The sequence below is a fragment of the Trachypithecus francoisi genome, unplaced genomic scaffold, assembly GCF_009764315.1.
Source record: "Trachypithecus francoisi isolate TF-2019V2 unplaced genomic scaffold, Tfra_2.0 Lachesis_group13, whole genome shotgun sequence".
NCBI classification, from domain to species: domain Eukaryota; kingdom Metazoa; phylum Chordata; class Mammalia; order Primates; family Cercopithecidae; genus Trachypithecus; species Trachypithecus francoisi.
The window spans coordinates 41,008,465-41,036,280 of NW_022681458.1; the positions used below are offsets into that span (position 1 = coordinate 41,008,465).

Consider the following 27,816-nt stretch of genomic DNA (forward strand, 5'->3'; position numbering starts at 1 on the left):
CTGCCTCAGCCTCCCAAGTCGCTGGGATTACAGGTGCCTGCCACCACGCCTGGCTAATTTTTCATATTTTTAGTAGAGACAGGGTTTCACTGTGTTGCCCATGCTGGTCTCAAACTCCTGAGCTCAGGCAATCCACCCACCTCAGCCTCCCAAAGTGCTAGGATTACAGGCCTGAGCCACCGTGCCTGGCCTCCATTCTTGAAGACCTATCTTTTACCTTCTCTAAGAAGGTGCTTATATATACTCCAACTCATATTCCTCTCTCTATCTTTTAACCTGAGATTGTTATGTTTTCGTAATGACTTCACATATGTCTTATTTTAAAAAATCTCCTTCAGGATAAAGTTTACTGTAACAAATGTTTCTGAGCTAAATCAAATTCAAAATACAGTTTAGAGTGTGATGTGAAATGGAAACATTCATTATCTCCTAAAAAACATGTATGTAGTTATGCAGTTTTGTGATGGAGACAATGCTATGCATTTAACAAGTCCTGTTGTCTTTCATCCTGGGCACACAGGAAGATGACATTTCCCAGCCTCCCTTACAGTTAGGTGACAGAGGTCTCGCCAATGACATCTGGACACAACTGAGGTCCAGTGCCTAAAACCTAAAGCACCAACCACATGACACTCCATGCTCTCTCTCTCTTCCCTGTCTGCTGCCCTTGGCAAAAGATCTCCTGGAAGACTCAGAGTTTGCAGGGCAGTGATACCCAATAAAACTTTCTGTGATGATGGCAATGTTCTGTGTCTGCACTGTCCAATATGGCAGACACTAACCACAGGTGGCTACTGAGCACTTGGAATATAGCTAATACAACTATGGAGCTAAATTTCTAATTGTATTTAATTTGGGCAATTTAGATTTAAATAGTCATATGCCCCTAGTGACCACTATATTGGATGATGCAGTCCAAGGGCACAGTGGCACCAATAAATGGAAACAGCTCCAGTCCTCAATGATTTCACAAAGCAGAATCCTCCCCTTTTCCCCCTCAATGATTATACTGAGCTGTTACTTGAGCAAGAAATGACATAATGAAAGCTTAAGAGCTTTTAAGTTGTTTGCTAGAGCAGTTAGCCCACACTGGCAAGTAAAATTTTTCTTATAAAGCAAAAGAATCACTATTTTCTGCTACAAATTTTTTTCTATGAATTTCTGGAACCCCATTTTACAAAAATATCCTTGATACATTGAAGAATGAGGAACCCATTTATAAATAATCATTTTTATTACAAATACTGTTATGAGAATTATTCTACTTTTACCTTTCTTATATGTGGGAATAAGTATGGTAATCAGATCTACTTTAATGATGTACACACTCATGTTTCCTAGTTATTTGCTCTGTACAGCCAATACCAGCTAGCACTAAGTGTTTTATTTCTGAAACTGACATCTTTGAGCTAAGCAGAAAAGCCTCCATTGAACCAGCTAGTAATTAAAAGTCAGCGCAACAAATAGAAAGTTAAATTGATGCTCTGTTTGTTGATTTGCTCATTGTTACTCCCCACTAGAGAGTAGCCAAAGGCTGCCCTGTGCACTGATAGGATGTTATATCTACAACATAAATCATTCCTCCACACCTTCTTGTACTCACTTTGTACTTTCCAAGGTAAGGATGGCGGCCTCCAGTTATTAACATGTCTTCTCCTCGTTCCAGAACACAGCGAACTGCACGGCCATGTCTAAAACAGAAAAAAAGCAAGTGAAGTAAACTCTCTTACCTAGTAGGCATTCTCTGGGCTTTACATAACTCCTAGCAAGAGCCTGAGTGAAGCCTACACGCACCACAGAACAACACAACTACTTCCCATGCCTAGCCTCTGCTGATCTAAGGCATACACAGTGGGCTTTCCTCCCGTGAGGTCAGGGAGTAATGCCAGGTATTTGCGACTTGTGGGACGGAGGCTCTTGGGTGCCAGGGGCTCCAGGGCATTGCGTTGGGAGCATTTCCCATTGCAGTAACAACCTTTATTATAGGCAAATTGTCCCAAGGTCTTATTTTAGACTCACCAGAAATGGAAGAATGCAGGTGCTGTCTAACTACCAAGTGCTCCCTGATGGGAGAGATCTGGAATCAAGGTCTTTTTGCTTCCTGAGATGGAGGAACTGACCCATATTACTCAGCAAACAAATTAAGCCTTCTAGGTGTGCCTGCTCCAGAGACAATTTTCCATGAGAAGTTTTTGAGATCCTCAAAGGAAAATGGCTATATAAATGAATGTAAGCATAACAAAAGCAAAGTCTCTATTTAAATCAAGAAAATATACATACACACACATATACATATATACACATATATACATAAACATATGTACATATATGTATATATGTGTGTGTATATGGGACCCCATTTTATAAAAATATCTTTGATATATTGAGGAATGTCCATATATACACACAAACATATACATATATGTTTATGTGTATGTATATAAACATATATGTGTATATGTACACATAGGTACATGGTTCAAAAAGTCATATATATGACCTCTACATATATAGCTCAGTCCAGCAGGTGCTGAGGACAAGTAACTCCCGCCCATTCAGGACCTGTTTCTGCCCACTTTCTAGGTATTATAATATTTTTTCTGTGGCTTTTACTATTTTCAGTAATTGATTCTTATTTTGGTTTCTATAGGACAGTATAAGACAAGTAAGTGTAATAAGCTGGCAGCTTGATTGTGTGTTTGTATAGTATATGTGATATTAAATAATCTTGGCCCAGGTTTTTCCTCATTGATTCTGACAGTGAGAACTTTCAGCGTGACTTCATTTTATTTTTAGCAGATTTTCTCCACTTACTTGTTTGCGGCAAATGCAGTGACGGCTGCAATGACTCCGGTTTTGAACGTCTTCCCTCCAAATGCTCCACCAACACGCCTTACATGGCACATGACCTTGTTAGCCGGGAGCTTCAAGGTCGAGGCAACAATGTCCTGTGAACATTAATAGTTCTGATTAATCTGATCCATCTTCAGCAAGGACTTAACTGTGACTATTATTGTCACATCTATGATCTTAACAAACAAAACTGTCCCCTGAAATGGGAGTGTGACAGCCACTAGATGTTTTGATTCTTTAATGTTGCACATGATACCCACACGGTGTGGTTATGCTAAATAATGGGATAATGTTCAACAACCCTGGCACACAGCCCCACCTGATCTCAGCAATACTTGGCTATAATGACATTGCCAAAACTAATTAGTAGTGTTTTCATTGCCAGTGACATATTTTTGTGCTCATACTTTTTTGTATTTTCCCTATGAACCACACCTAAAGTATTCTATTCACACAAATCCCTAGGCATACGTTTCCTGAAGCTGTGGGATTTTGCAGTCTTCTAAGCCTCACTCAGCATGGGTCTTTTCCCTGCATTCTACTGTCTCTGCTGGAATATAAGCACTTCTCAGCCAGGTGTGGTGGCTCATGCCTGTAATCCCAGCACTTTGGGAGTCCAAGGCAGGCGGATCACCTGAAGTCAGGAGTTCGAGCCCAGCCTGGCCAACATGATGAAATCCCATCACTTCTAAAAATTCGAAAAGTAGCCAGGCATGGTGGTGTGTGCCTATAATCCCAGCTACTCAGGAGGCTGAGGCAGGAGAATTGCTTGAACCTGAAAGGCAGAGGTTGCAGTGAGCTAAGATTACACCCTGCACTCCAGCCTGGGTGACCAAGCGAGACTCTGTCTCAAAAAAAAAAAAAAAAAAAAGCACTTCTCACTTCTTGCTTGGATTGCTGCTAAAGTTGACTAGTTGGTCTTTCCTGGATGCAGATCTCACTCTTTTCTGCCATCCTAATAATTAGGGGTCATTTAGTCTTAATAATTGATTCTTACAGATGTGAAGCCTGAGACGGATGAGGTTACGGACCCAACATCCCACAGGGAGTGAAGAGTAAAGCAGGCCTAGAGTGGAGTTCCTCTGACCCTCCTTAGGATCCTGCCTTTTACGAGGCCTCATTCTCCACAGTCTTATATTCCTACTCTTCTGCTAAGAGCACTGACTCCTTATGACCAGAATCAAGACCCCTCTGCCTCATTTCCCTTACTCTCAACCTGATGCTTAAACCTAGCCTCCCTTAAGGCACCCCTCCATTCCAGGTGGGGTGGTCATTGTGCTATTCCTCCTTCCTTCCATGCATATGCTGCCTGGAGTACAGGAAACAGGCAACAAATGCTTGCAGAAGAGTTGAGAAAATAAATGAATGGATGTCATTTGATCTTGCTGTGGAATTGCCTGGAAGTGACCTCTCTTGTCCTACCAGCTAGACAAACCTCACTCTCACTCTGAATCCAAACTTAGGACTTCTTTGTGGGACTTCCTGGATGATTCTAGCCCTCAGCAAACTCTCCTTTTTCCTAATTTCTCCACCCGTGTAAATTTTGCCTTAGCTGATTTAGCACCTGGTTGCATCCTTTTCAATATTGTTTCCGAACTGTTTCATGTGAGTTAGGCACCATAGACTTTGGAGAGCAGGTCTTGCTCTTCCTTCTCCTGTGTTCTTAACAGTGGTTCCAAGAGCTAAGCAAGAGATCTGCTGATTCCATAACTGGTTTTAAAGCTACAATCCACAAACAAAAGGCTCCCACTTTAATAACACTCTTTTAAAAGCATTGAACTCATTTGACTATTAATACCCAAATCAATATGGCTATTAGTACTCAATATTTCTTCAGTCCCTGAAGAAATAACATTTTTTGTTTTGTTTTGTTTGTTTTGTGTTAGAGACAGGGTCTCACTGTCTCCCGGGCTGGAGTGCAGTGGGTGATCATAGCTCACTGAAGCCTTGAGCTCCTGGGTTCAAGCGATCTCCCCACCTCAACCTCCCAAATATACTTTCATCTCTAATTGCTCTTGATATATTTCACTGGCCGGAAATCATTTAGCCATGTCCTCTCCACAATGGTCCCATGTTACCTGTATATATTTGGGAAACTGTGTAGACACGTAGACATCCATTTCTTGATCCTCTCCCCTGGGAACAACAAGCATGCTTTGGGTTTCCATATAAAAATGTTCTTGACCTCCCATATGTATTTCACCTGTTACAGGAAAATACATGAAAATCAAGAAAGCAGTCAGAAGAAACAGGTAGTGTCCCCCAGGTGTCATCCCATTATGCAGAAATTCTACTGACAGTGCTTCTGCTGGGGGAGCAGGCTGCACAGTGAAGTGTAACAAACAATGTTTAGCTTTCAGTCTACTTGCAGATTTGAAGTAAAGTTCTGTAGGAGAATCTTTTGTGTCTGCCAATATCTAGGTCACAGAGTCCTAGAGAAAGGTGTATGACTTTCTAGAACCAAAAGCAGAGGGGTCTTGATTCGGTAGGTCATAAGGAGCCAGCGCTATTAGCAGAGGAGTAGGAATGTGCGAATGTGGAGGCTTCTAGCTCTAGGACAAGTGGGAGTAGATATACTGCTCTCTGTACCTCCTGTTAAGTACAGATAACAACCCTGAGCATTATTTATAAAACAAACATAAGAAGACTCTGAAAGGTGGAGAGAAGGCAGACCAGCTAGGAACTTCAGGACCCAAGGAAAGACACAGCAGTGAGTTCAGTGAGTTTTGTTGTTGTTTGCCTCAGATATCCCAGACTTAGTTCCGCAGAAGCCAGCAATCTAAAAATACCAACAGGCAAAGACACACACACACACACACACACACACACACACAATCTTCAAGAAAAGCCCACTCTCCCTAACCAAAGGACCAGAAAAGGGGAAGACTAGAATGCAAAAAACTTAGACAATAAGCACTCTACTCCAGGCAAACATCATGGGAGAAAACTGCAGCCCTATCCCTACTGTAAAGGTTGAATAGGATATCTATAGTTCCACCCTTGTCAGGCTGCAATGAGGTGTCCCAGCCTCTCTGTTGGAGTGCTGTCAGTGGACGCCACATGGAGAACCCGGACTTACAACCCCTACCTAGCAGTAACAAGGCATCACCCCCTTCTTCCCCATCAGCAAAAGGTTAAAGTAGTCCAGTGAAACAGAATATTATAATAAAATAGAAGATTCAAATAAGATCTAAAGTTTCATTACATAATATCTAAAATGTCTAGGATACAATCAAATATCATTCATACCAGGAACCAAGAAAATCCCAACTTCAATGAGAAAAGACAATCAACAGATGCCAACACTGAGATGACACAAATGTTGGAATTATCTGACAAGGACTTTAAAGCAGCTGTAATAAAAATGCTTTAATAAACAATTACACAAACACTTGAAACAAATGAAAAAATAGAAACCTCAGCAAATAAATAGTATAAAAAGAAAAAACAAATATAAATTTTAGCATTAAGAAATACAGCAAAAATTTCAAAAGTTCAAGAGAGGGCTCAGCAACAGAATAGGGAGAACAGAGGAAATGATTAATGTACAAGAATACAGAACAATCGAAATTGGCCAATCTGAAAAGCAGAAAAAAATAGACTGGAAAAAAATGAACAACACCTCAGGAACCCATTGGCTATGTAACAAAAGAGCTAACATTTGTGCCATTGAAGTCCCAAGTATTTGAAAAATAATGGCTAAAAATTTCCCTAAATTCACAAAAGACACAAATCTACAGATTCAAGAAGCTGAGTGATCCCAAATAGAATAAATTCAAAGAAATACACTCCAAGACACATCATAGTCAAACTTCAGAAAACTAAGGACAAAAGCACCATCTTGAAAACTATGAGAAAGAAACACTACTTCACCTATAGGAGAAAAGCACTTTCGTGGTGAAACCCCGTCTCTACTAAAAATACAAAATTAGCCAGGCATGGTGGTGGGTGCCTGTAATCTCAGCTACTCAGGAGGCTGAGACAGGAGAGTAGTTTGAACCCGGGAGGCAAAGGTTGCAGTGAGCTGATATCGTGCCACTGCACTACAGCCTGGGCGACAGAGTGAGACTCCATCTCAAAAAAAAAAAAAAAAAAGGAAGAAGAAAAGCACTTTTAAAGATAGCAGATTTCTCTTCAGGAACCATGGAGGCCAGAAGAAGTGATAAAAATTTTTCTAGTGTGAAAATACCTGTCAACTCAGAGTTCTATATCCAGCAAAAATATCTTTCAACAATGAAAGGGAAATCAAGACATTTTCAGATGAAGGAAAACTAAGAATTTGTTTTAAACGGATTTACCCTGTAATAATGGCTGAGGGAAGTTTTTAAAACAGACAGAAAGGGATTTTTTTTTTAAATGAAGAAATGTTAAAATATCAGGAAGGAAGAAAGAACAACAGAAAGAATAAAAATACCAGTAAATACAATAGACTTCCTTTCTCCTCTTGGGTTTCCTAAATTGTGTTTGAAGCAAAATTATAACATTATTTCATGTGATTATAAATGTATGTAGAATAAATAAATAGAATTATTAGATTATAAAAAGGAGAGGGATGTAAAGGGAGGTAAAACTTCTACACTTCAACTTGTAAAATGTTGAAACCAGACTGTGATATTTCATATATGTAAATATTTTATATGCATATAAATTTTATTATATATATGCATGTGTATATGTGTGTGTAAACTATCTAGAGCTACCACTAAAAAAAATTGTACAAGGAGAGATACTAAAAAATACTATAGATTAATCAAAATGAAATTCTAAGCAAATATTCAGGCAACCCACAGGAAGGTGGGGAAAAGAATAAAAAGCAGAGGGAACAAACAGAATACAATTATTACTGGCCATCATGTTAATGGAAGGCAGAACTTTTAAAAATTAAAAATTTACTCAGTAATAGTGATTTGCAAATTGTTTGAGGATTCCCAATGAAATGTTTTAAATTGTAATCTGGACTTCCTATCTTATCAAAAATCTGAGTTTAAAAAAGAGCGCAGAAAAATGAATAGATTCTGCTTCACTTATAAAATACAAACGTTAAAATTTCACAAGTTCGGATCTTCACTTCAATTTAAGCTTTTATCAAATTGTCTAAAGACCCATGTCATTGTCACTAGGCTCAAATTCAAGCTTGCAGTATTATTGATTCTGCCTATCCACTCAGAATTTATTTTGTTAGGTATTCACTTTATTTAAAATATACAGAGCTAAAAAAATTAGAGCTGTACCTGTTTAAACCTGTAAAGCAGGCAAAGTTTTAGAAACCTGTTCTATTGTCCTGCCTACCACAACAGCCCTCATCATGGACAACAGCCCTCATCATGGACAACAGCCCTCATCATGGACAACAGCCCTCCTCATGGTGTCCCCTCTTCACCTTAGGGTACTGCTCTCAACTCTCTAGGTTGGAAACCAATTTGATCAACTAATCCCTGAGACAAAATGTTATCCCAGTATGGGTTTAGGAGTGATTCCTCTAGGCATATTTACATTTTAATAAGAGGCCCTTAAAGTCCCAAATTTACTAAGATGTGAATGTATCTATTTGTACCATGCCCAGCAGAGCAGGTTGTGGGGAAAATTGTCTCAGGTTCAGGGCTCCCTGGGTCTCTTGCAAATCCTTCTATACAGATTGTCCTCTGTGCTCTTCAGTATAAAGCACATCCCAGTTAACAGAATTTTAATGAGATAAATAAGAAGCAGGATAATGTAGAGGAAAGAATACTAACTTTGGAATTGGGAAAACTCTTAGATTTGATCCTGGTCAATCAGATAGCCTCTCTAGCCTCAGCTGGCTCATTTGAAAATGGTAATCTTTAGCATCCTCCAGTGCTATGACACTGGGATTAGATAGAGCTGAAGTGTATCTTTGCAGCAGATAAGTGCAAACAATAATAGTACTCCCTCCAAGAACACATTCTAAGACCTGATGTAATGCTCCATGTATTTTATCTTTTAAATATTTTTTTTTTTCGTGAAACACCTATTTTCTTTCTTTTTTTCCTTCAACTTTTAAGTTCTGGGGTACATGTGCAGGATGTGCAGGTTTGCTTCATAGGTAAATGTGTGCCATGATGGTTTACTGCACAGATGAACGCATCACTTAGGTATTAAACCTAGCAGCCACTAACTATTCTTCCTGATGCTCTCCCTTCCCTTACCCCCACTCCTACAGACCCTAGTGTGGGACACTTATTTTCTTAGAAGACAGATAAAGTGTTGCTATGATAATTAATTCTAATTACCTCTCATTGAAATAAGTAATCAGAAACTCATAATCCAAATGACGATAGCAGACAAAGGAAAAACTAGACTCAAATAGTGAGTCAAAAGGATGAAAACTGGTTTTCTTTTGCCTTCCCTCGTCTTTCCCTTCCCTTGTCTTTCCTTTTCTTTCTCCTTCCCTCCTTCTCTCTCTCTCTCTCTTTCTATCTTTTCTTTTTTCTTTGACAGTCTCACACTGTCGCTCAGGCTGGAGTGTAGTGGCGTGATCTCATCTCACTGCAATCTCTGCCTCCAGGGTTCAAGCCATTCTGGTGCCTCAGCCTTCTGAGTAGCTGGGATTACAGGTGTTTGCCACCACACCTGGATAAGTTTTGTATTTTTATTGGAGACAGAGTTTTGCCATATTGCCAGGCTGATCTCAAACTCCTGACCTCAAGCAATCTGCCTGCTTCAGTCTCACAAAGTTCTGGAATTACAGGCATGAGCCACCACTCTCGGCTTCTTTTTTTTTTTTTTTTTTTTTTAAATAGAAGGAGTCTTGCTACATTGACTGGGCTGGTCTCAAACTCCTGGCCTCAAGCAATCTGCTTGCTTCAGCCTCACAAAGTGTTGGGATTACAGGCGTGAGCCACCACACCCAGCTTCCTTTTTCTTTTTCTTTCTTTCAGACCTCAAATGTTCTGCCTTGGCCTCCCAAAGTTCTGGGATTATAGGCGTGAGCCACTGCACCTGGCATTTATACTGAAAAGTAGTATAAACGTCCTTTTTAATATTCCCATATTATTTTTATACTTATCAATGGGGTATGCACAATAACAAAAATTAAAGTAAGAGGCAGACTAAATCAATCGCCTAATTGAATTAGATAATTAAAGAAGATGTCAAGGAAAAATACAACAATAGAATTCTTGCACAAATACTCATTATGTCAAAAAACAAACATGAGACAAGGAACCCCCCTAAATATTGATATTTCCGACATGCTCATGCCAGGAACCCTCCGTGATAGAAATGTACCCTCCTTTTCTCTTCCTTCCCATAAATCAAACTTACCTTTCCAGTGTTTTCCACATTTTACTAGCCCTAAAAATTACCTGGAAAACTTGTTAAGACTGATTCCTGGGCTGTTTTGGATCCTCTACAATTCTAAAAAAGGGCACAGGAATCTCTAGGTCTCATAAATATCCTCAGTGATTTCTATAAGGAGAAAATCTTGGAAACACTGGGTTTGATAAATGAACACCTGCCAACGTATCTCACTAATAGACAACCTCTTCAGGAGAACAAAATCATCTGAATCTAATAATCATTGCTCACAATTATTGATTTGTTACTATATGCCAAGAACACGTGATTATCTCTTACAATCTTTATAATTCATGTTTGAACTTGTTTTTACTTTATCCACATAATATTAAAACAGGAAGACTGAGCCCTGAGAAGTGCCCTGCCAGGTCACACAGCTAATAAGACACAATGCCAAGGAAAACTGGTAGGTGACAGTTCCAGGTATCTTTCCTACAGCTTCCAGGTGACATTTCCAGTCAGCTCCGAACACGCTTCAAGTTTAACACACCCATAGAGTTGAGACATGATGGGCTTGGAGCTCAAGAAGCTGGGCTGACTGGTGACATATTACACAGCTCTGGCTGTGCACTCAGGATGGGATGTGTCTTAGGACTCTTCCTATTCTTGTGATCAAGGTTGGAGAGAAAAATTAAGAAGATGGGAGTTGTGTTTGTTTGTTTGAGATGGAGTCTCCTTCTGTCACTCAGGCCAGAGTACAGTGGTGCAATCTCGGCTCACTGCAACCTCCGCGTCTGGGGTTCAAGCAATTCTTGGGCCTCAGTTTCCTGAGTAGCTGCGATTACAGGCACCCACCACCACACCCAGAATTTTTGTATTTTTAGTAGAGAGGGGTTTTCGCCATTTTGGCCAGGCTAGTCTCGAATTCCTGGCCCCAAGTGATCCACTCACTTTGGCCTTCCAAAGTGCTGGGATTATAGGCGTGAGTCACTGTGACCAGCTCAGAAGATGGGAGTTTTTAACATGCACTAGAGGCCAACGTCCTGGAAATTCACTTAAAGACAGACAATGCAAGGTGATTTCTCTGCTCTGAGATGTGACACAGACTGCCCATAACCATCCAGTATCATGTCTGCGTAAATCAGAGATCTTGTGAGGCAGGCATTAGGACAGCTTTCACAGCAGCAATGACAGCAGAATGTAGTGGGGAAAGCATGGGTTGTTTAAGACTTATGATGAACTTCTTTTTTCTGCTATAAAGGACATTATTGAGACAACTGGTGAAATTTCAATAAGGTGTGTAGATTAATAGTATATGTGTTAATATTCTGATTTTGATAACTATGTTTATGTTCGACAACATCCTGTTTTTAGGAAACAAACACTGACTATTTAGGGGTAAACAGACATACATCATGTTTACAATTTACTCTCAAATGGCTCAGAAGTGTGAGAAGTGTGTGTGTGTGTCTGTGTGTGTGTGTGTGTGTGTGTATCACTGGGGAATCTGAGTGAGAAATATTTGGGAGTTTCTTTAATGTTTCTGCAACTTTTATGTAAATTTAAAAATATTTCAAAGCCAAAAGTTAAGGAATTGTACTGGAAAGTTATAATTAACTGTTTTCTAAGAGGCAAATTTAATTTTAATTACATACATACATGCAGGAAAGAAGTCTGGAAGAAAGAAAGGAGAAAGGAAGGGGAGAGGAAGGGAAGAAAAAGCAGAGAAGGAAGAAAGGAAGAGAGAGAGAATCAATGAGAGAAAGGATGAAGAACAAATGTGGGTTTTGGATATCTTAATAAAGCCTATCAATTCAATGGCCGACTCTGTCATTTAGTAGCTGTGGTGTGACCTTGGTCACACTCCATAATTACTCTGAGCCTCCATTTTCCAGCCTATAAGATTGAGATAATAATACTGTCTTGCAGGGTGGTTGTGAACAGGAAAGGAAATGACATCTCTAACAACCGGAGCCTTGATGAGGGAAGGGGGATTGGGCACAGGGGCAGGGTCTTGCCTCCTGTTTTGCCTCCCCATTGGCTCCTCGCCTACCACAGAGACAGAGGGAAACACATTTGTGAATGAGGTGCCTGTTCCACCTGATCCTGAGGAGCAAAACCCTCCTAGGCTACCAGATGATTTCCAGAAGGCAAAGGAAGCATTAAACTGACATGCTTAGAAGGCTTAGAACGCTTACCCTTGTATTACTTTTTTACCTTCAAGAATTTGATCAACCACTTTAAATGCTTCATCAACATTTCCATATTCCAGTTTCCTTTCTGGCTCGAAGAAGGAGTTGTGTTGTATAGCTTCCTAGAAAGAAAACAGAAGAGTGAGGCAGCTTGGGCAAGACCTAGGGCGGCAGGCACACCCCACTGCACATCCTCTGAGCAGAAGCTGTTTCTCCCTTCACCTTGTGGTCCCGTGCACTTTCACCACGACCCTGGTGAGCCAAGCTAAGAATCCAACTGCAGAGAGACTCCCCATGAAGAAATGTAAATGTGCCCACGGAGTCTGAAGAAATAATATGCACAGAAAAAAACTGGCATCTAAGTGATCCCAGAATGAAACTAGTATTTTCCAGGCAGATTATTGTCTTCACATCACAAGCCATTTCATGTAGCCAAGGCTATATAGCATAGGGCTTCAGAGCCTAGGCTCTGGCCCCAGACAGCATTGCACACATTTTTTCCATTTACCAGCTTTGACCGTGGGCCTGTCACTTCACCTCTCTTATCATCGTCTATAAAACGGAAGTAACAGGTGTGCATATAGCTCCAATAGGATCGTGGTTGGTGAAGATAAAATGAAATAAGACATGTGAAGAGCTTATATGGCATATAGGAAGCACTCAACAATTGGTAGTTGAAGAGACTCTAGTGATTGGGATCATGGTGGCTCTGCCTGGCAGCCCCACATTCCTTCTTTGTGGGGATGAGCATTTCATTTGCACGGGGCAGTAGAGCACCTGGGACCTCTAGCTCTGAAGTAAGATTTCAGACAAGCCCTGTCTGGGTGCTGGGTGTACAAATCCATTTATACACTGGCTCCTATTGGCTCTCCCTGGGTGCCCAGTAAAGGGGTACAGCGGTACACATAACGAGAGATGTAGTTACAGTAACACAGGTTGGTTTTTAGCTATCCCTGAGAATTTATCTTGCAGTAATCCATGTGTCCACTGGCAAATGTGGTGTGCCAGCTCCTGCTGGCATTATCCACTGTGGGTTATTGTCCATCCATGAAATTCCACTCTGTTGGTAGTTGGGGATTCTCTTATCTCTGTTTCCTTCTGGCCACCAGTAAGTGTCTAGACAACACCCCTTAGAGGGATATGCTATTGTGATTCGGCCATTTCCCCCATTCAAACACTAGGTTGGTTTGTTTATAGCACCGGTGGGGCCCAGCTTCTTTGACAGAGTATTTGTTGATTGCTTTTGTTACTGACTAGCTATGTAACCTTGGGTAATCCTGTCTTTCAGTTTCCCCATCAGAATGGGGATGAAAATTGTTTTTACCTCATAGGATTTTTGTGGGCGTTTAGTAAGTTAATGTGTGAAACTGACCTAGAACCATGTCAACCACGTAGTGAGCTCTGTATAGGTCCTAGCTATGATCATGTTGTTGTTGATGATTACTATTCATGACAGATTCCAGTAGGGAACACATTTTTTTCCATTATGGTCATCATCCTTACCCCTTGATTCAAGAGTTTTGATCATTTCCCCATTCAATCTACTAAAAACTCAAAAAGCATGAGCCAGATTAAACCTTTGTGATAGTGACAGAGATACATTTGGTTTTGTTCTTTTTTGATTGATAACACACTTCCTATTGGAATCAGTTCATGTGCTTTTCTTATTAATCCAAGATTAAAGAGATTCCAGGTTGAAAAAAAGCTAGGTTTTTTTATAAATCCTATTTTTAAAAGCTTAATCTTTTTCAACTTTACTGGCTGGTTGCTCTTTGAGTAACTTTGAGCCAATTTTCTGAATTTTTCTTAGTCAGGAAAGTGATAAAAGAACTGTAATGAAGAGGGAGAGGGGCATATTTCCCTCCTCTAAACTTTGATTAAATTCACTCTGATCCAGTTGATGAAACTTTGAGAGCTTAATCTCTGAACACAGTGTAAGGCAACTCTTTTCCACAAAGCCAAAGCTTGAATCTGATGCTGGGATTCTCTGGCAGACAATCACGAGTCTGCTGGTTGAAGTGATGAGGGCAGGGGGAGTGGCATCTATTATATTTGCTTATATGGGCTTTTATTGGACTGGAAGGTAGGGGGAGTGAAGAGTAGATATTTAGCCCCTGATATTGGGCAAAGATTTATACACAAAACATTGATGAAGTATTATGTAAATAATTTCTAATAAGTAATTCTAACTCTCCAGCAAAACTTCGGGGGATGGAATCTAGGAAGCAAGAGCAGCAGGCAACACGTAAATGAAAAGGGCCTGAGAAGGGAACAGAATGTTTGAATTTGAAACTGGCCAGGAAAATTTGGGAGGCCTAATCACACTTTGACTCCAATTAAACTTCTACATTTTTGTCTTTTTGACATGATTTTATTTTTATTTGAAAATGTAAGAAAAATTCCCAGAGACAAACTCCATGTTCCTAAGCATCAAGCAGCATGGCAGGAAACACCCCCAACACCCAGTTCTCCTGGAGACACTCATCGTGCCCAGGTCGCTTCCTCAATTCTGCCTTAGGCCATGCTGGTCACCCAGAGAACAACGTGTTCATTATGCTGTGAAGCTAATATTGTGTCCCAGAGCACATGCAGCCTGTATGGACTGAGTCTCATCTATTTACACTGCCTCCCCAGTGTTCATTCTTTCATCATTCAGGAAGTTATAAGAACCAATGGAATGCACGCAGAACACCCTATCATTTCATGGAGATGAGTCTTACAGCCTTTATAAATTTTCAACTCCTCTCTAAACATCAGAAGAGAAAATGCAATTCTCCAGTTTGTTTAAGTTGCCAAAATACCTGTAGGCATTATACGATTTATCTCTTGAAAAATCTAAAAATCGTGTCTCTGACACTCACTTCATGGAACATCCTGTTGGTCCTCACTGTGTGCCTGGGTGAAGGTGGGTACAAAGTCACAGAGTGGATCCACTTTCCTGGACATCACTGGTTCCCATCCAGCATCCTCTCCCCTTCCCCTTTCCCAACAGGGCTCAGATTTGTTTCAGTTTCCTACACTCCCCTATGTAGCCCACTTACTTCAGAGAAATCTGGCCCCAACTCCGACCCCTAGAAGTAACCAACAGCTCCTCCATTCCCCTGCCAGTCATAATTCAGAGATGGATATGTCACCTAAATGGCTTAATGAGGCTGGATCTCAGGATTTGTGCTTGGAATGCTGGGGCAATTGGGTTCCTCTTACTCCTTGAACATGAAGGAGGAAGTCCAGGTTGTCCTGGCAGCCATCTGTGTGACCACAGGAATCGAACCTCTATCGTGGGCAGCAGAGAGGAGCAGCAGAAAGAAGCTGTGTCCTTGGGGAAGCTGTTAATACTGAGACTGTTTAGAGGTTAACAAAGTCCCTGTATTTTGGAGGCCACTTTGAGCCACATTTTCCTGTTACAGTAGCCAAAAGCATTTTAACCGATACTTGTTCTGGCTCCCAACTGGCACCACCATGGAACTCATTACCTCGATTGTTAGGATCAGTGGCTCCAAATCTTGATAGACAATCTTCACTTGTTTAGCAGCTCGCTTTGCCTGAACCTCAGAATCAGCAAGCACGGCACAGACAAGCTGACCCACACAGAACACCTACGACACAGAAAGACCTTTGTTGTCAAGGAGGGCAGGCATCAGGTCCTCTCTTTTATTTATTTTCTTCCTCTCTCCTAGTACTAGATCACATGAGGGTTAGGGCTAGATGTGACCCCTCCACATCTGTCCATGACTATAACCACAGCTGGCCTCCTGACCCCAGGCACTGGGGGAAGTTTAGATCCTTGTGCTGTATCAGAGGAGCAGGAGTCATGCTGTCTTGAGGACAGGAGGCTCAGGCTCCAGGCCAAGCCTATGAGGCTGTGTGAAAGCCAGCCTGTCCCATGGCTTGACGTGTGGCTGTCACATGACAATCAGAGCTGTTCTGAGAGACACAACCTCTGCTTTCATGGACAGGGAGACCAGGAAGTCACAGCTCATCTCAACCAGAGAGAAAAAGGGGGTGACCTGGGAAGGGGAGTCCCCTGAGATAACAGAAGCCTGCTGGTGAGCACATCTCTCCTCACAAACTGTCTTTTCATGAAAAGGCATCCTAGCCAAGATGCAACCAAGCAGACAGCATCCCCTTCCTGGGGATTATTCACCTGCAGGTGGGGTAGCTGGACTCAGGAGTTCACACAGGGACCAGAGCAGAAATTTAGATGGGGAAAAGAAACCTTAAGCCTTGAGAAAGGTAAAATCAGTCTGGACTGGAAGAAGTCACCGTGACTACTGAGTTCTCTCTCCTACCTTATGCTGTGATTCACAATTTCAATGTAATCACTCATTTTAAAAATCGACTTTAAACTACTGTGTCTTTTCCACAATGAACATAAAGTAGTTTTGTCATCAGAAAAAAAAGGTATTAAAAACATTAAATCTAGCATGAACACACACAAAAAAGTGTGTTCATTGGAGGGGGGCAGTGAAGGAGAGAAAAATGAAACAAGAATGGCAACATGTTGAAAACTCTTGAAGCTGGGTGATGGATCTATGGGGCTCATTGTACAGTACTTTCCCATTTTTGTGTATGCTTACAATTTCTACAATGAAAAGATTTTTAAAAGCCATTAAGTGCCATAAATGAATGCTTTAAAAAGCATTAAACCAACAAAAGCAATCATTCACAATGGCACTCCAAAGTCTCCTGATTTGGCTTCTGTGACCTGGCACATAGATGTGGCCCCTGAGATGCTTATAATCTTCATAAGCACATCTCAGAGAGCAGACACTATCATGCAGCCAAGATCAGTTTCACTTGTTTAGTAAACATTTATGCAAAGACCTTAAATTCTCACCGTCTCTGCCAGTGCTACACAGCCCTGCTTTGGGGGAATTTCAACCTTGAGTTCAAACTCTCAGTCATCAAGCTTTCATTTCTACAGACAATATCTTCCAGGAAGTACCTTCCAGGGAGAGCCAGAGGAAGGGACTGTTTCAAATTATGAAGCCCTTTTGGGTAAACACTGAACTGAGCAGTCTGAGTTATGCAGAAAACCTGCTGACTGCTGTCCTTGCTGTAGCCAAAGTTTTAATCATTTGTAATTTTCACAAGGCAACAATGTTATCACTATACCTCCACTCATTCGCCCTGCAATGTGTGAAGCAGTGTGTGGGATACACAGATGAATCAGACATGGGTCCTCACTCAAGGAATTTATACTAGATAGAGGAAATATAAAAGAGATCAAAATAAACAAGCTTAACACAAGGTAGAAAGTACATTAAAGGTCACTTCATTTTCTCCTCTAGACTTTAAGCTCCCTGAGAGTAGAGATCATACATATCTGGTTCAACTATGATGACCAGACATCATAGATGCTCACTTTTAAAAAACCCATTTAGGCCCGGTGTGGTGGCTCATGCCTGTAATCCCAGCACTTTGGGAGGCCGAGGCGGGCAGATCACCTGAGGTAAGGAGTTCGAGACCAGCCTGGCCAACATGGCAAAAATCCTCTCTCCTAAAAATACAAAAATTAGCCGGGCATGGTGGTGCGTGCCTGTAATCCCAGCTACTCAGGAAGCTGAGGCAGGAGAATTGCTTGAACCCAGGAGGTGGATGTTGCAGTGAACTGAGATCATGCCACTGCGCTCCAGCCTGGGTGACAAAGAGAAACTCCATTTAAAATAAAATAAAATAAAATAAAAATAAAAAACCCATTTAACACACGGAAATATGAATGAATCAGAATAAGTTGAGAGAGAGACAGAGAGAGAGAGAGATTGAGAGAGAGAGAGAGAGAGAGAACAAACACTACTTCTGGATTGAAGAATGAGAAAAAAGGCTTCATGGTGTAGATACCACTTGAACTTGTAACTGAACTTTGACCACACGGAGACTGGGACAATAATAAGGAGTTCTCAGGAAAGGGATTTCCATATAAAAGTTATCATTAATCCATCTTCATTTATCCATTTATACCATTAGCAGCAGGCCATCTCACTATTAGAAAATGTAAAATACCAAATAATCTTTGACATAACTAGTTAATGTCTTCACTTACATGGAAAATGAATATATTTGAATTCATTCAATATTAGAATATACCTTTATAATAAGCATTCTAAGAACACTGGAGTCTTTCATGGTGTGCCAAATTAGATGATATCTTTAGGAAAATATGAAGCACCATTAACTGAGAAAGCTATTTTTCAAATAAAAGGAAAAATGCAGTACCTTATCTGTCGCCAGAAATTCCTCAGCTTCGGTGAAAAAGCAGAAGGAGTTGACGTCACTAAGATGTTCTGCTGTCATGACGTCCACCACACCGGGCATGCTGAGAGCTTCTGACAGATCAATAGACCTAGGTGATATACACAGCAGAGCTCCTGAGAGTGGCCAGAGAGGCTGAGAACATGGTTACTTGGAGAATAAGATATGAGAGAGGTAAGAACTGTCCAACAGTCTCTGCCAGACAATTGAGAAAAAATTCTTGGGACAATGAAGTTGTAGTAAATCCTACATTTCGATCCCATTTCACCTCTGGTCTGCATTGGATATCACCAACAAATAGCCTATTTCTTCACACCATTACTTTTCACTAATGTGACTTAGATGAAAAGACAATCATTTACGCCCACTGGGTAAGAACTTTATCACTTACACAATCTTAGCATGAGCTCTTGAACTAGTCACAAAAGTCAAGAGAAGTTCCTGGTCCACCGGAGGCATATCATCACAGTAGATGGCCTCCCCCGTGGCATGCTTCACACCAGACAGATGCATGATGGGGTGGCCAATTGGGTCTTCAGGATGCTGCTTTGGGCCTATATGCTGCTTAATAAATAACCAAAATATACTTTTACATTTCTATAAAGTAGGAATTATTATTATGCACATCTCCCATAAGAAGGTAGCTATACAATTTACACTCAAACCAGAATACTATTGCATATGAAAAATCATTACTGGGCTAGGCACAGTGGCTCATGCCTATAATCCCAGCACTTTGGGAGGCTAAGGTGGGCAGATCACTTGAGGTCAGGAGTTCGAGACAAGCCTGGCCAACATGGTGAAACCCCATCTCTACTAAAAATACAAAAATAAAATAATAAAAAAAAAATGCCAGGTATGGTGGCACATGCCTATAATCCCAGCTACTCAGGAGGCTGAGGCTGCAGAATCGCTGGAACCTGGGAGGTGGAGGTTGCAGTGAGCCAAGATCACAGCACTGTACTCCGGCCTGGGAGAGAGAGTGAGACTCCATAAAAAAAAGAAAAAAGTCACTATTTTTTTTTTTTTTTTTTTTTTTTTTGAGACGGAGTCTCGCTCTGTCGCCCGGGCTGGAGTACAGTGGCCGGATCTCAGCTCACGCAAGCTCCGCCTCATGGGTTTACGCCATTCTCCTGCCTCAGCCTCCCGAGTAGCTGGGACTACAGGCGCCCACCACTTCGCCCGGCTAGTTTTTTGTATTTTTTAGTAGAGACAGGGTTTCACCGTGTTAGCCAGGATGGTCTCGATCTCCTGACCTCGTGATCCGCCCGTCTCGGCCTCCCAAAGTGCTGGGATTACAGGCTTGAGCCACTGCGCCCGGCCAAAAGTCACTATTAATAACACCAAGACAATAAACCTACTACAGTAATTCAATAAGCCAACTGGTATGTCGATCCCTGATGTTGTTCTTATTTTTCACCTTTTTTGAATGTAGACCCCAAACATCTCTAATGGAAATTCCATTTGCATAAGTAAACAAATTTAAATCTTTCTTCTTGATAATATAAAATTATGTCTTCTTGCTAATGCTTATGTATCTCTTTAAATTTTATTATCGAAATGACCTTACTGTTTCTATATAAGCATGACACATATAGTATTTTACAGAAGAGTATGGTGATATCGTGACTATGTTTATAGAAAATACTGAGGTTATTACTTCAACCAGAGTAGCCTTCTTTTTTTCTATTTTGAGTGAGGCAATGTAAGAAACAATTGGCAAAACTCTTAACTTAGACAATCCTGGTAGAGAATGAAGCCAAAGGGACCTGCAGTTGGAGTCATGATTCACTAATGTGGCTCTTTCTTAAAGCCCCATGGAGCAGAAGGTCTTGCTGGTGGCTCTGTAAATACCTTAAATGTGTTTCATTAACCAAAGCAGAGATTAATCAGCACAATGTCCGCCCTGGTATTTCAAATATGGGAGTTTCTGGCTTTTCCACTTGGGTGTGTATTGTGAAAAGAATCGAAGGTATGAAGAAAGAAGGAGAACGAGTGAAGACATAAGGCCAGGGTGAAGGCTGTGGCTGAGGAGTGGCCCTGGCGGGTACCCCAATCTGTAACTCACTGTGTCCACATTGCACTTGGTAGTGGGACTGAGGCCAGACTCCCAGAGGCTTTCTCTGGAAGACCTGGGGGTGAGGGGCAGGCAGTCATGCTGGCCAGGTTGCAGTCAGGGAAAAGCTATGGACGCCTCCCCTTCCCATCCTGCAATTCACAGGATCACCCTGAGCACTTGCTCTTCCTTTGAGATGAGCCTTACAATGCCCTGGATCTTCCTTTGAGATGAGCCTACACATCATATGGCAGGAGGGAAGAGAAAACAAGTCGCCAACACATACTGGTTAAAAATCTTTACTGGGAGAAAAAAGAAGAAACAGGCCTATTTCCAACATAGTGTCCTTTAAGGCATCTGAGCGAGGAGAAAAGCTAAATTGTTTTGTATTTGATTACCGAATGTGCAGTTTGAGAAAGCCTATTCAGTACATATGAACAATAAGTTAGATACTTGAATCCATCTAAAATGGTATTTCATTTCACTCTTCACTGCAGGTTTTCCTGTTTCAAAGTCTGCCCTGGTCCAATAAAAGTGCTCCAAGCTTCTTGCTCTATGGAACTGAAGAGAAGCTGTCTGGATTCCCCTGATTAACACATTTCCTTTTCATGTAGATGTTTTGCTTTCCTTTCTGAACATTTGGATTTAATTCATCTAATCCCACAAATGGAGGAGAGCTCTGGTTATAATGAGAGCTTTACCTAAGACAGCTGTGAAATGTACAGTTCTCCAGCGCCCTCTACAGATCCAGGAACTCGAGAAGAGTGCTCCCCACTCACTACCCAACTACTTAAGGGCCTCAAAAAAATAAAGCTCTGGGTAGAGATAGAGATCAGAGATTCTCCAGGCAGGTGGCAGGGCTGGAATATCAGGAGAGAACAGCAGAGTGGCATGTGTTATTTCAGAACATGTTCAACATTGATTTGAAAAGAAAAAAAATACTGCTTTCATAAGCAATGAAATATTGTCATTTCATAATGACAAGAAGTAAAATGTCAACCAAATTGTGGCTGACAACTATGCACAGAAAGTAGTGTAATTTCTACAATTAACTAGGTATAAGACATGTGTGTAGGATGCACTTATTCCTATTTTATATAAAATTTACCATCTTGCTGCAAAATAAACACTGTTGATAAGCATTTATTGTTCTAATTTCATATTTCTTTTACTTAAATGTAAACTTCAATTTTGTAGTTAGTATAATACAGGGCACAAAAAACAGAGTATTGACTAAGTTTTTGTTTTTTCATTTTCGGTTATTGTTGAGTCATCCTGACTTTATAAGCTAGAAAGCAGGAGACTACCAAGAAAAATAATTTAGGCCTTGGCCCAGGGCTCCATTAAATAAAGGTAGATATTAGGCCACGAATGTAGGGGACTAGGGAAAACTAGAGAAAAGTTTACTTATTGGGGTTCAGGCATGAGCACAGATTGGAGGCAGTCCCAACACTCCAGCCCTTTGACGTAGCTCACACTGCCCTGTCCTCATGGCAAAGGACTCCCCTCAGTTCTCCTCTTCCTCCTCTGTTTCGAGGAGCTGAGATAGTGACGAAAAGGAAAAACCAACAATGAGGTTCTACCAGGTGTGGTTTTTCATATGTTGCAGATGGTAGGAATTGACTTCCTCGGCAAAATATCCCCCAAAGTGCTGAGCTGTGATGCTGCTTGGGCTTTCAACCTGAACCACATTTGAGTGAAAAAAATCACCCACATGTTCTTTTTAAAACCCTAAGAACTTTTTTCATCCTGAAAAGCAAACTTCCAGATACTTCACAAGCTCAGACATTAAGAAAGACATTCATAGGTATCTGTAATGGGTCTGGGAGTTAACTGACGTAACACGTTTCACTGTAACCAACGGAACACTTCATCACATTGAAAAGAAGTCTTTTGAAACCATGTTGTATGAGGCCTGCCAAAAAACTGAGGAAAAATTCCAAAAATGTCTTTGTCCTATAGTCAAAGATATCATACTTTTCTTTCTTTCTTTCTTTCTTTCTTTTTTTTTTTTTTTTTTGCAGTCAGTCATGATAAATCTACTGGTAAAAGAGGCTGTCCTCCATTACCTGCTTCCGCTTAGTATTTGGCTAAAGATACTATGGAAGGAAGAATGTTGCCACCTCAAACTGGTGATCTTTTGAAGCTGTGTCAAAATGCTTTCAAAACAAATGAACTGATTTAGGGGAAAATGCTCTTCGTGAGTGCTGACGTTGCTCTAGCAATGCGGATATTTGTATGTGTGTGTGAAAAACCACGGGCAAAACAAAAGCAAAACTCACCTATCTGGCAGACACTTTGTATCTAAAACTTTGTTTTGCAATCAATGATAAACTCTCATTCAAGATCATGCACTATGTGAAAATTTTCCTTTTTCTTTGGATGATTTCGATATCTACTAATTTGCTGTTGCTTCTTTCTGAAATTTATTCCATTGTTTAAGAAATATTAGGGTATTTATAAGCCAAAGGGTTCAACTATCATATTTGAAAAGAACACCAGGGGAGATGGCAGCTGTTTTTAACTTTCAAAAATGATCATTTTCAATGGAGTTTGGTGCATTTTAACTTTTAAACATATTGAACCGAAAACCTCAAGGAATACACACCAGCTTCAGTGTTCATTATGACATATTATAAGCTTTTACAACTAAATCCAACATTAGATTCAGTGAACAAATGCTTTAAAAAGCCTTTTCATGTTCTTGACTTATTAAAACTCTCAAGGTCAAGTTTCCTGACAATAATTTCAAGGAAAAACACACCACATTGTATCCACTTTACCAACAGGGTGACTTCAGGCAATATTTTTATGAGGTGGCAGAAAATGCCATTTGAGAGTTAGGAATTCTGTTTTCTAATAGTCAGCCTTCATTAGGAGAGCTTACAAAAAGTTCTTAGTACTTACGTTTGCCTCAATTCTAAAATGTAACTCACAGAAAAATCACTAGGAGAATAGGGACTAAGGGAGCGAAATATCTTCACATTCACGCTAAACAAATCAGCAGTTCTTCTTAAAAGCATTATTGCATTTTCATCAACCTCCAGGGGCTGTGTCTTTTCCTCTGAAAATGAAAGCAAAGCAGCCCATGGCCCTGCCGAAGAGCCTGGCTTTATTGGACTCTGATGCCTGCAGTGCCCAGAGCAGGAAACACGTGACAAGGTGGCCAGCTCATGTGTGTCTGTGGTACAAGGCCGCAGTGCAGAGCACGTGACCTTTAAGAACCAAATCAACATTCTTCTTTAATATTACCACTGCTAGATTTGTCTTTAATCACAATTCTTCACTGATTTTGGAATTTTAATTACGCCTAAAGGAGACTATGAGTTTACCAGAAGTGGAGCTTGGACTTACAGAGCTTGAGTTTCATGGAGAGACAGTGGGAATGCCCAGGTCAAAGCACTATAGCCCAGACTGTGAATTCTGAAAAACAAAAATACCACTCACCTGGTACTTTAATGTACTGTAGTGATGTTTGGAATGAAGATCTTCTAAAGCACTTTCATACTTGTCTGCAAGGCTAGGATAGTGAACTGGGTCCTGAAAAGTAGAACCATTGCAGATATTTTAAATGGTTTGAATGTACCAAAATGATTTTGGAAGGGAAGCTAGCATGAGTCTTAGCAAGCATCTCTACTCTGAAGTCTCACATGTATTAAGCACTCGCCCTATTCAGAACCCCAGAAATACAAGCAGCTCCCTGACTCAAGGACATATACTCTGAAAGGTGCATACATACTTCCTGATATTATGAATAGCCAGATGGATATGGTACGTAACTGGCTTCCACCAGCTGTATGTTTCTTATGATTCTCTCATATACTCTCCTAAATGATATGAGGACTTACAAACTGATCCAAAAGTAAGATAGAAACTAAGCAAATAAAATGGAAAGGAAGAAAATACTTAAGCCAGGAAAACATCAAAGTACACCATTGCAAATAAGCGTAAAGCTGTTCCATGTTGCTTTCCAGCTGTGTAGAAAGGGGGCCACAGGCTGTATCCCTGCTGCTGCCCCACAGCAGGAAGGATTCTGGTCCCCAGCAAGAATATTCCTCAGGACTGAGGGAAGTGAGTCATTCGGTTCTTTACACAAGACTGTGGACATTGTACAGCCTAGAGCTGGATGGGGGGAAAGACTTTCAACAATACACCTGCTGGTTATTTTTCTAATTTACATAATTTTAATAGAAAATAAAACCAGCTAGGTGCCATGGCTCATGCCTGTAATTCCAGCATTTTGGGAGGCCAAGGCAGGAGGATTGCTTGAGTCCAGAAGTTCAAGACCAGCTTGGGCAACATAGTAAGACCCTGTCTTTACAAAAAAATAAAGAAATTAGCTGGGCATGGTGGTGCATGACTATGGTCTCAGCTACTTGGGAGGCTGAGGTGGGAGGATTGCTTGAGTCCAGGAAGTTGAGGCTGCACTGCGCTATGATATCACACCACTGTACTGCAACGTGGGTGACAGAGTGAGACCCTCTCTCAAAAAAAATTAAATAAAATCAACAAAAGCTATTATTTTTAAAGAGAGGAGGGGTATAAGACTATAAGGCAGAAGTTTTAAATTATATCACTTGAGTCACCCAGAAATTATATTAGTTTGCTACAAATTGGAGGAGTCTATAATTGGTTACCTGGTGACAATATGTCACTTATCTATGATTTCACGTTTTCATTCTTTTTTTTTTTTTGAGACGGAGTCTTGCTCTGCCGCCCAGGCTGGAGTGCAGTGGCCGGATCTCAGCTCACTGCAAGCTCCGCCTCCCGGGTTCACGCCATTCTCCTGTCTCAGCCTCCCGAGTAGCTGGGACTACAGGCGCCCGCCTCGTCGCCCGGCTAGTTTTTTGTATTTTTTAGTAGAGACGGGGTTTCACCGTATTAGCCAGGATGTTCTCGATCTCCTGACCTCGTGATCCGCCCGTCTCGGCCTCCCAAAGTGCTGGGATTACAGGCTTGAGCCACCGCGCCCGGCCTTCAAGTTTTCATTCTTAAAAATGTGATACTACCCTTCTGGTTCCTAGTTGCTGCCACCTACAATGAGAAGATACCCTAAAAAGCAAGGATAAGAGAGAACTGTGTCTCCTATTAAAAGTGACCATACTAACTACTATACCACAGGAAGACTATTCTTGGCTTCTAGTCTATTTTGGTCAGCTGGTTATAGCATGGGATTTGTGAGGCCAATGAGGCTCAAGTCTCCTTTGGGTCTAATGGATTTATTCAGAGATTGTTTTTTTAGTTGTGTCCTCAACAGTCAACAATCTTGTAGCTTTCATTGTTTGCCCTAAGAGAGATCAGGCCAAAGAATGCATGGACTGTCACTGCTATTAGTATGACTAATACTATGGATTTCCTCTGAAGCACTAGGGACCATGTGAAGCCATTTTCCCACAATGACACATTTCACAATCATCTTGTGCAGTGGCTGCCATTGTCACCTGACAGGCTAGGGAAATGAAACTGAATCTGGAAAAGGACACTAAACACATGAAGTCAACCTCAATGTGAAGGTAATATCTCAAGAGGAAGAAATGCCCTATGGAGGGAAAACATATTTAAATCATTAACAAGTTTTCTGAACATAATCTAGGAAAACTACCGGTCAGAAGCAAAATCATTGAGTGGTGTTAAATACAAGCTTGCCCAACTCTTGGCTCTACTTGCAATTCTTCCCTAAACTCATCTCCACCCACAGACAGGCTGAGGGATGCTCAGCAAGTACATGTGTTTCTAAAGTGGATTGTCTGTTTTATTCTACAGCTATTTGGTAGGGAGTCATTGCCTCTACTTTGGATGTTGTCATAGCTCCCAGTACCAAGGAAGTTAATGTGTAACCAGTTCTGTTTACCATCTTTTTCAAAATCTGTGACACTTCCAGGTAGAACTTGAAGAGGAAGCTGATGATGAGAGTCCTCTTGAACTCCACCTTTCCACCTGGTGCCGAACCCAAAAGGGAGATTTCCTCCAGAACAAGCCTGCAAGCTGTATCCAGCATTTCTTCATTCCAGTGCCTGGAAAGTCCAAAGAGAAAAACTCCTAGCCTGACAGGGTTTATTACCCCACATCTTCACCTAATGGGTAAGACAAATAGCCACAGTTTAATACAGGAAATAAGAGTACAAGCTCTAGATCAGGCAGCCTGAGTTCAAATTGGCCTACCACTCTCAAGGTACCTAGCCTGGGTCTCACCATGTCCTCACCTGAAAGGGGGAACATTAGTAGAACCCAACTCACACAATGATCCAGAAAAATAAATGACAACTCATATAAAATCCATAGTCCAGGAGTAACTGACCCTTATATCACTAGGACATTTATTGCATGCCAAGTTCTGCTTTTAGCACCCTATATGTATTTACTCACTTAATCCTCTCAACTGCCCTATGAGGTAGGTATGATCACCCATCTTTGACAGATAGAGAACCAAGCAAATGCCTTTAACAATTTATTATAGAACAAACTCACATAATTGGTTTTTCATCATGGCAAATTATTCTCCCAAAATAAAGAATACAAATTGGCACCGTTGGGAGAGGGCTTCTCTCTCTCTCTCTCTCTCTCTCTCACACACACACACACACACACACAGAGTATATAATTCCCACTTCAGAATTCACTAAAATCAAGACATATGGAAATAATAACAAAATCTTATTGGAATTCCCAGGCATTAAATAGAAAGGTATGGAACACTTTTCTTCTCATAATCACATCTCACCACAAAAAGGGCTCCCTTAATACTTGGAGTCTAAGGACAAGTATTAGAGGAGCCCTTACCTCTAATGCCTTACCTTCCAATGAGTTTCTGGCAGGAATTCTTGGCACAGATGGTGGCTGGACCAACGCCTCCATATGAGATGGATAACTCTCTAATAATGCCATGCCCTTCTCCAAAAAAGACTCTCATTCCTGAATTGACTATTGCTAGTGCATTCTCCTGTCGCTGGGCTTGTCGGAAGGCTGACACAAATTCCAACTGAAAGAAACAGTTAAGTGGCACATGTAGAAACACTGAGCACCACCTACGCACCAGGCAGTCTGTATGTGTTGAGTGTCACCTACGCACCAGGCAGTCTGTATGTGTTGAGTGTCACCTACGCACCAGGCAGTCTGTATGTGTTGAGTGTCACCTATGCACCAGGCAGTCTGTGTGTGTTGAGCATCACCTATGCGCTGGACAGTATGTGTGTGTTGAGTGTCACACTG

The 27,816-nt window shown here is 41.1% G+C and overlaps 1 protein-coding gene across 2 annotated transcripts in view; it reads right to left on the bottom strand.

The window, feature by feature from the left end:
- LOC117095242 (aldehyde oxidase 1) overlaps positions 1–27,816 on the bottom strand; it is an 88,834-nt gene that overhangs the window by 32,852 nt on the left and 28,166 nt on the right. The window contains exons 14-23 of one of the 2 annotated variants that reach the window (XM_033232030.1): positions 27,402–27,586; positions 26,459–26,621; positions 24,055–24,147; positions 18,943–19,115; positions 18,516–18,642; positions 15,773–15,895; positions 12,325–12,421; positions 4,932–5,056; positions 2,815–2,948; positions 1,604–1,691 (exon numbers count right to left, since the gene is read on the bottom strand). In XM_033232030.1, coding sequence (XP_033087921.1) covers positions 1,604–1,691; positions 2,815–2,948; positions 4,932–5,056; positions 12,325–12,421; positions 15,773–15,895; positions 18,516–18,642; positions 18,943–19,115; positions 24,055–24,147; positions 26,459–26,621; positions 27,402–27,586 — 1,308 coding nt within the window. The remainder of the gene's footprint in view (positions 1–1,603; positions 1,692–2,814; positions 2,949–4,931; positions 5,057–12,324; positions 12,422–15,772; positions 15,896–18,515; positions 18,643–18,942; positions 19,116–24,054; positions 24,148–26,458; positions 26,622–27,401; positions 27,587–27,816) is intronic. The other variant, XM_033232031.1, reaches the window with a different exon arrangement.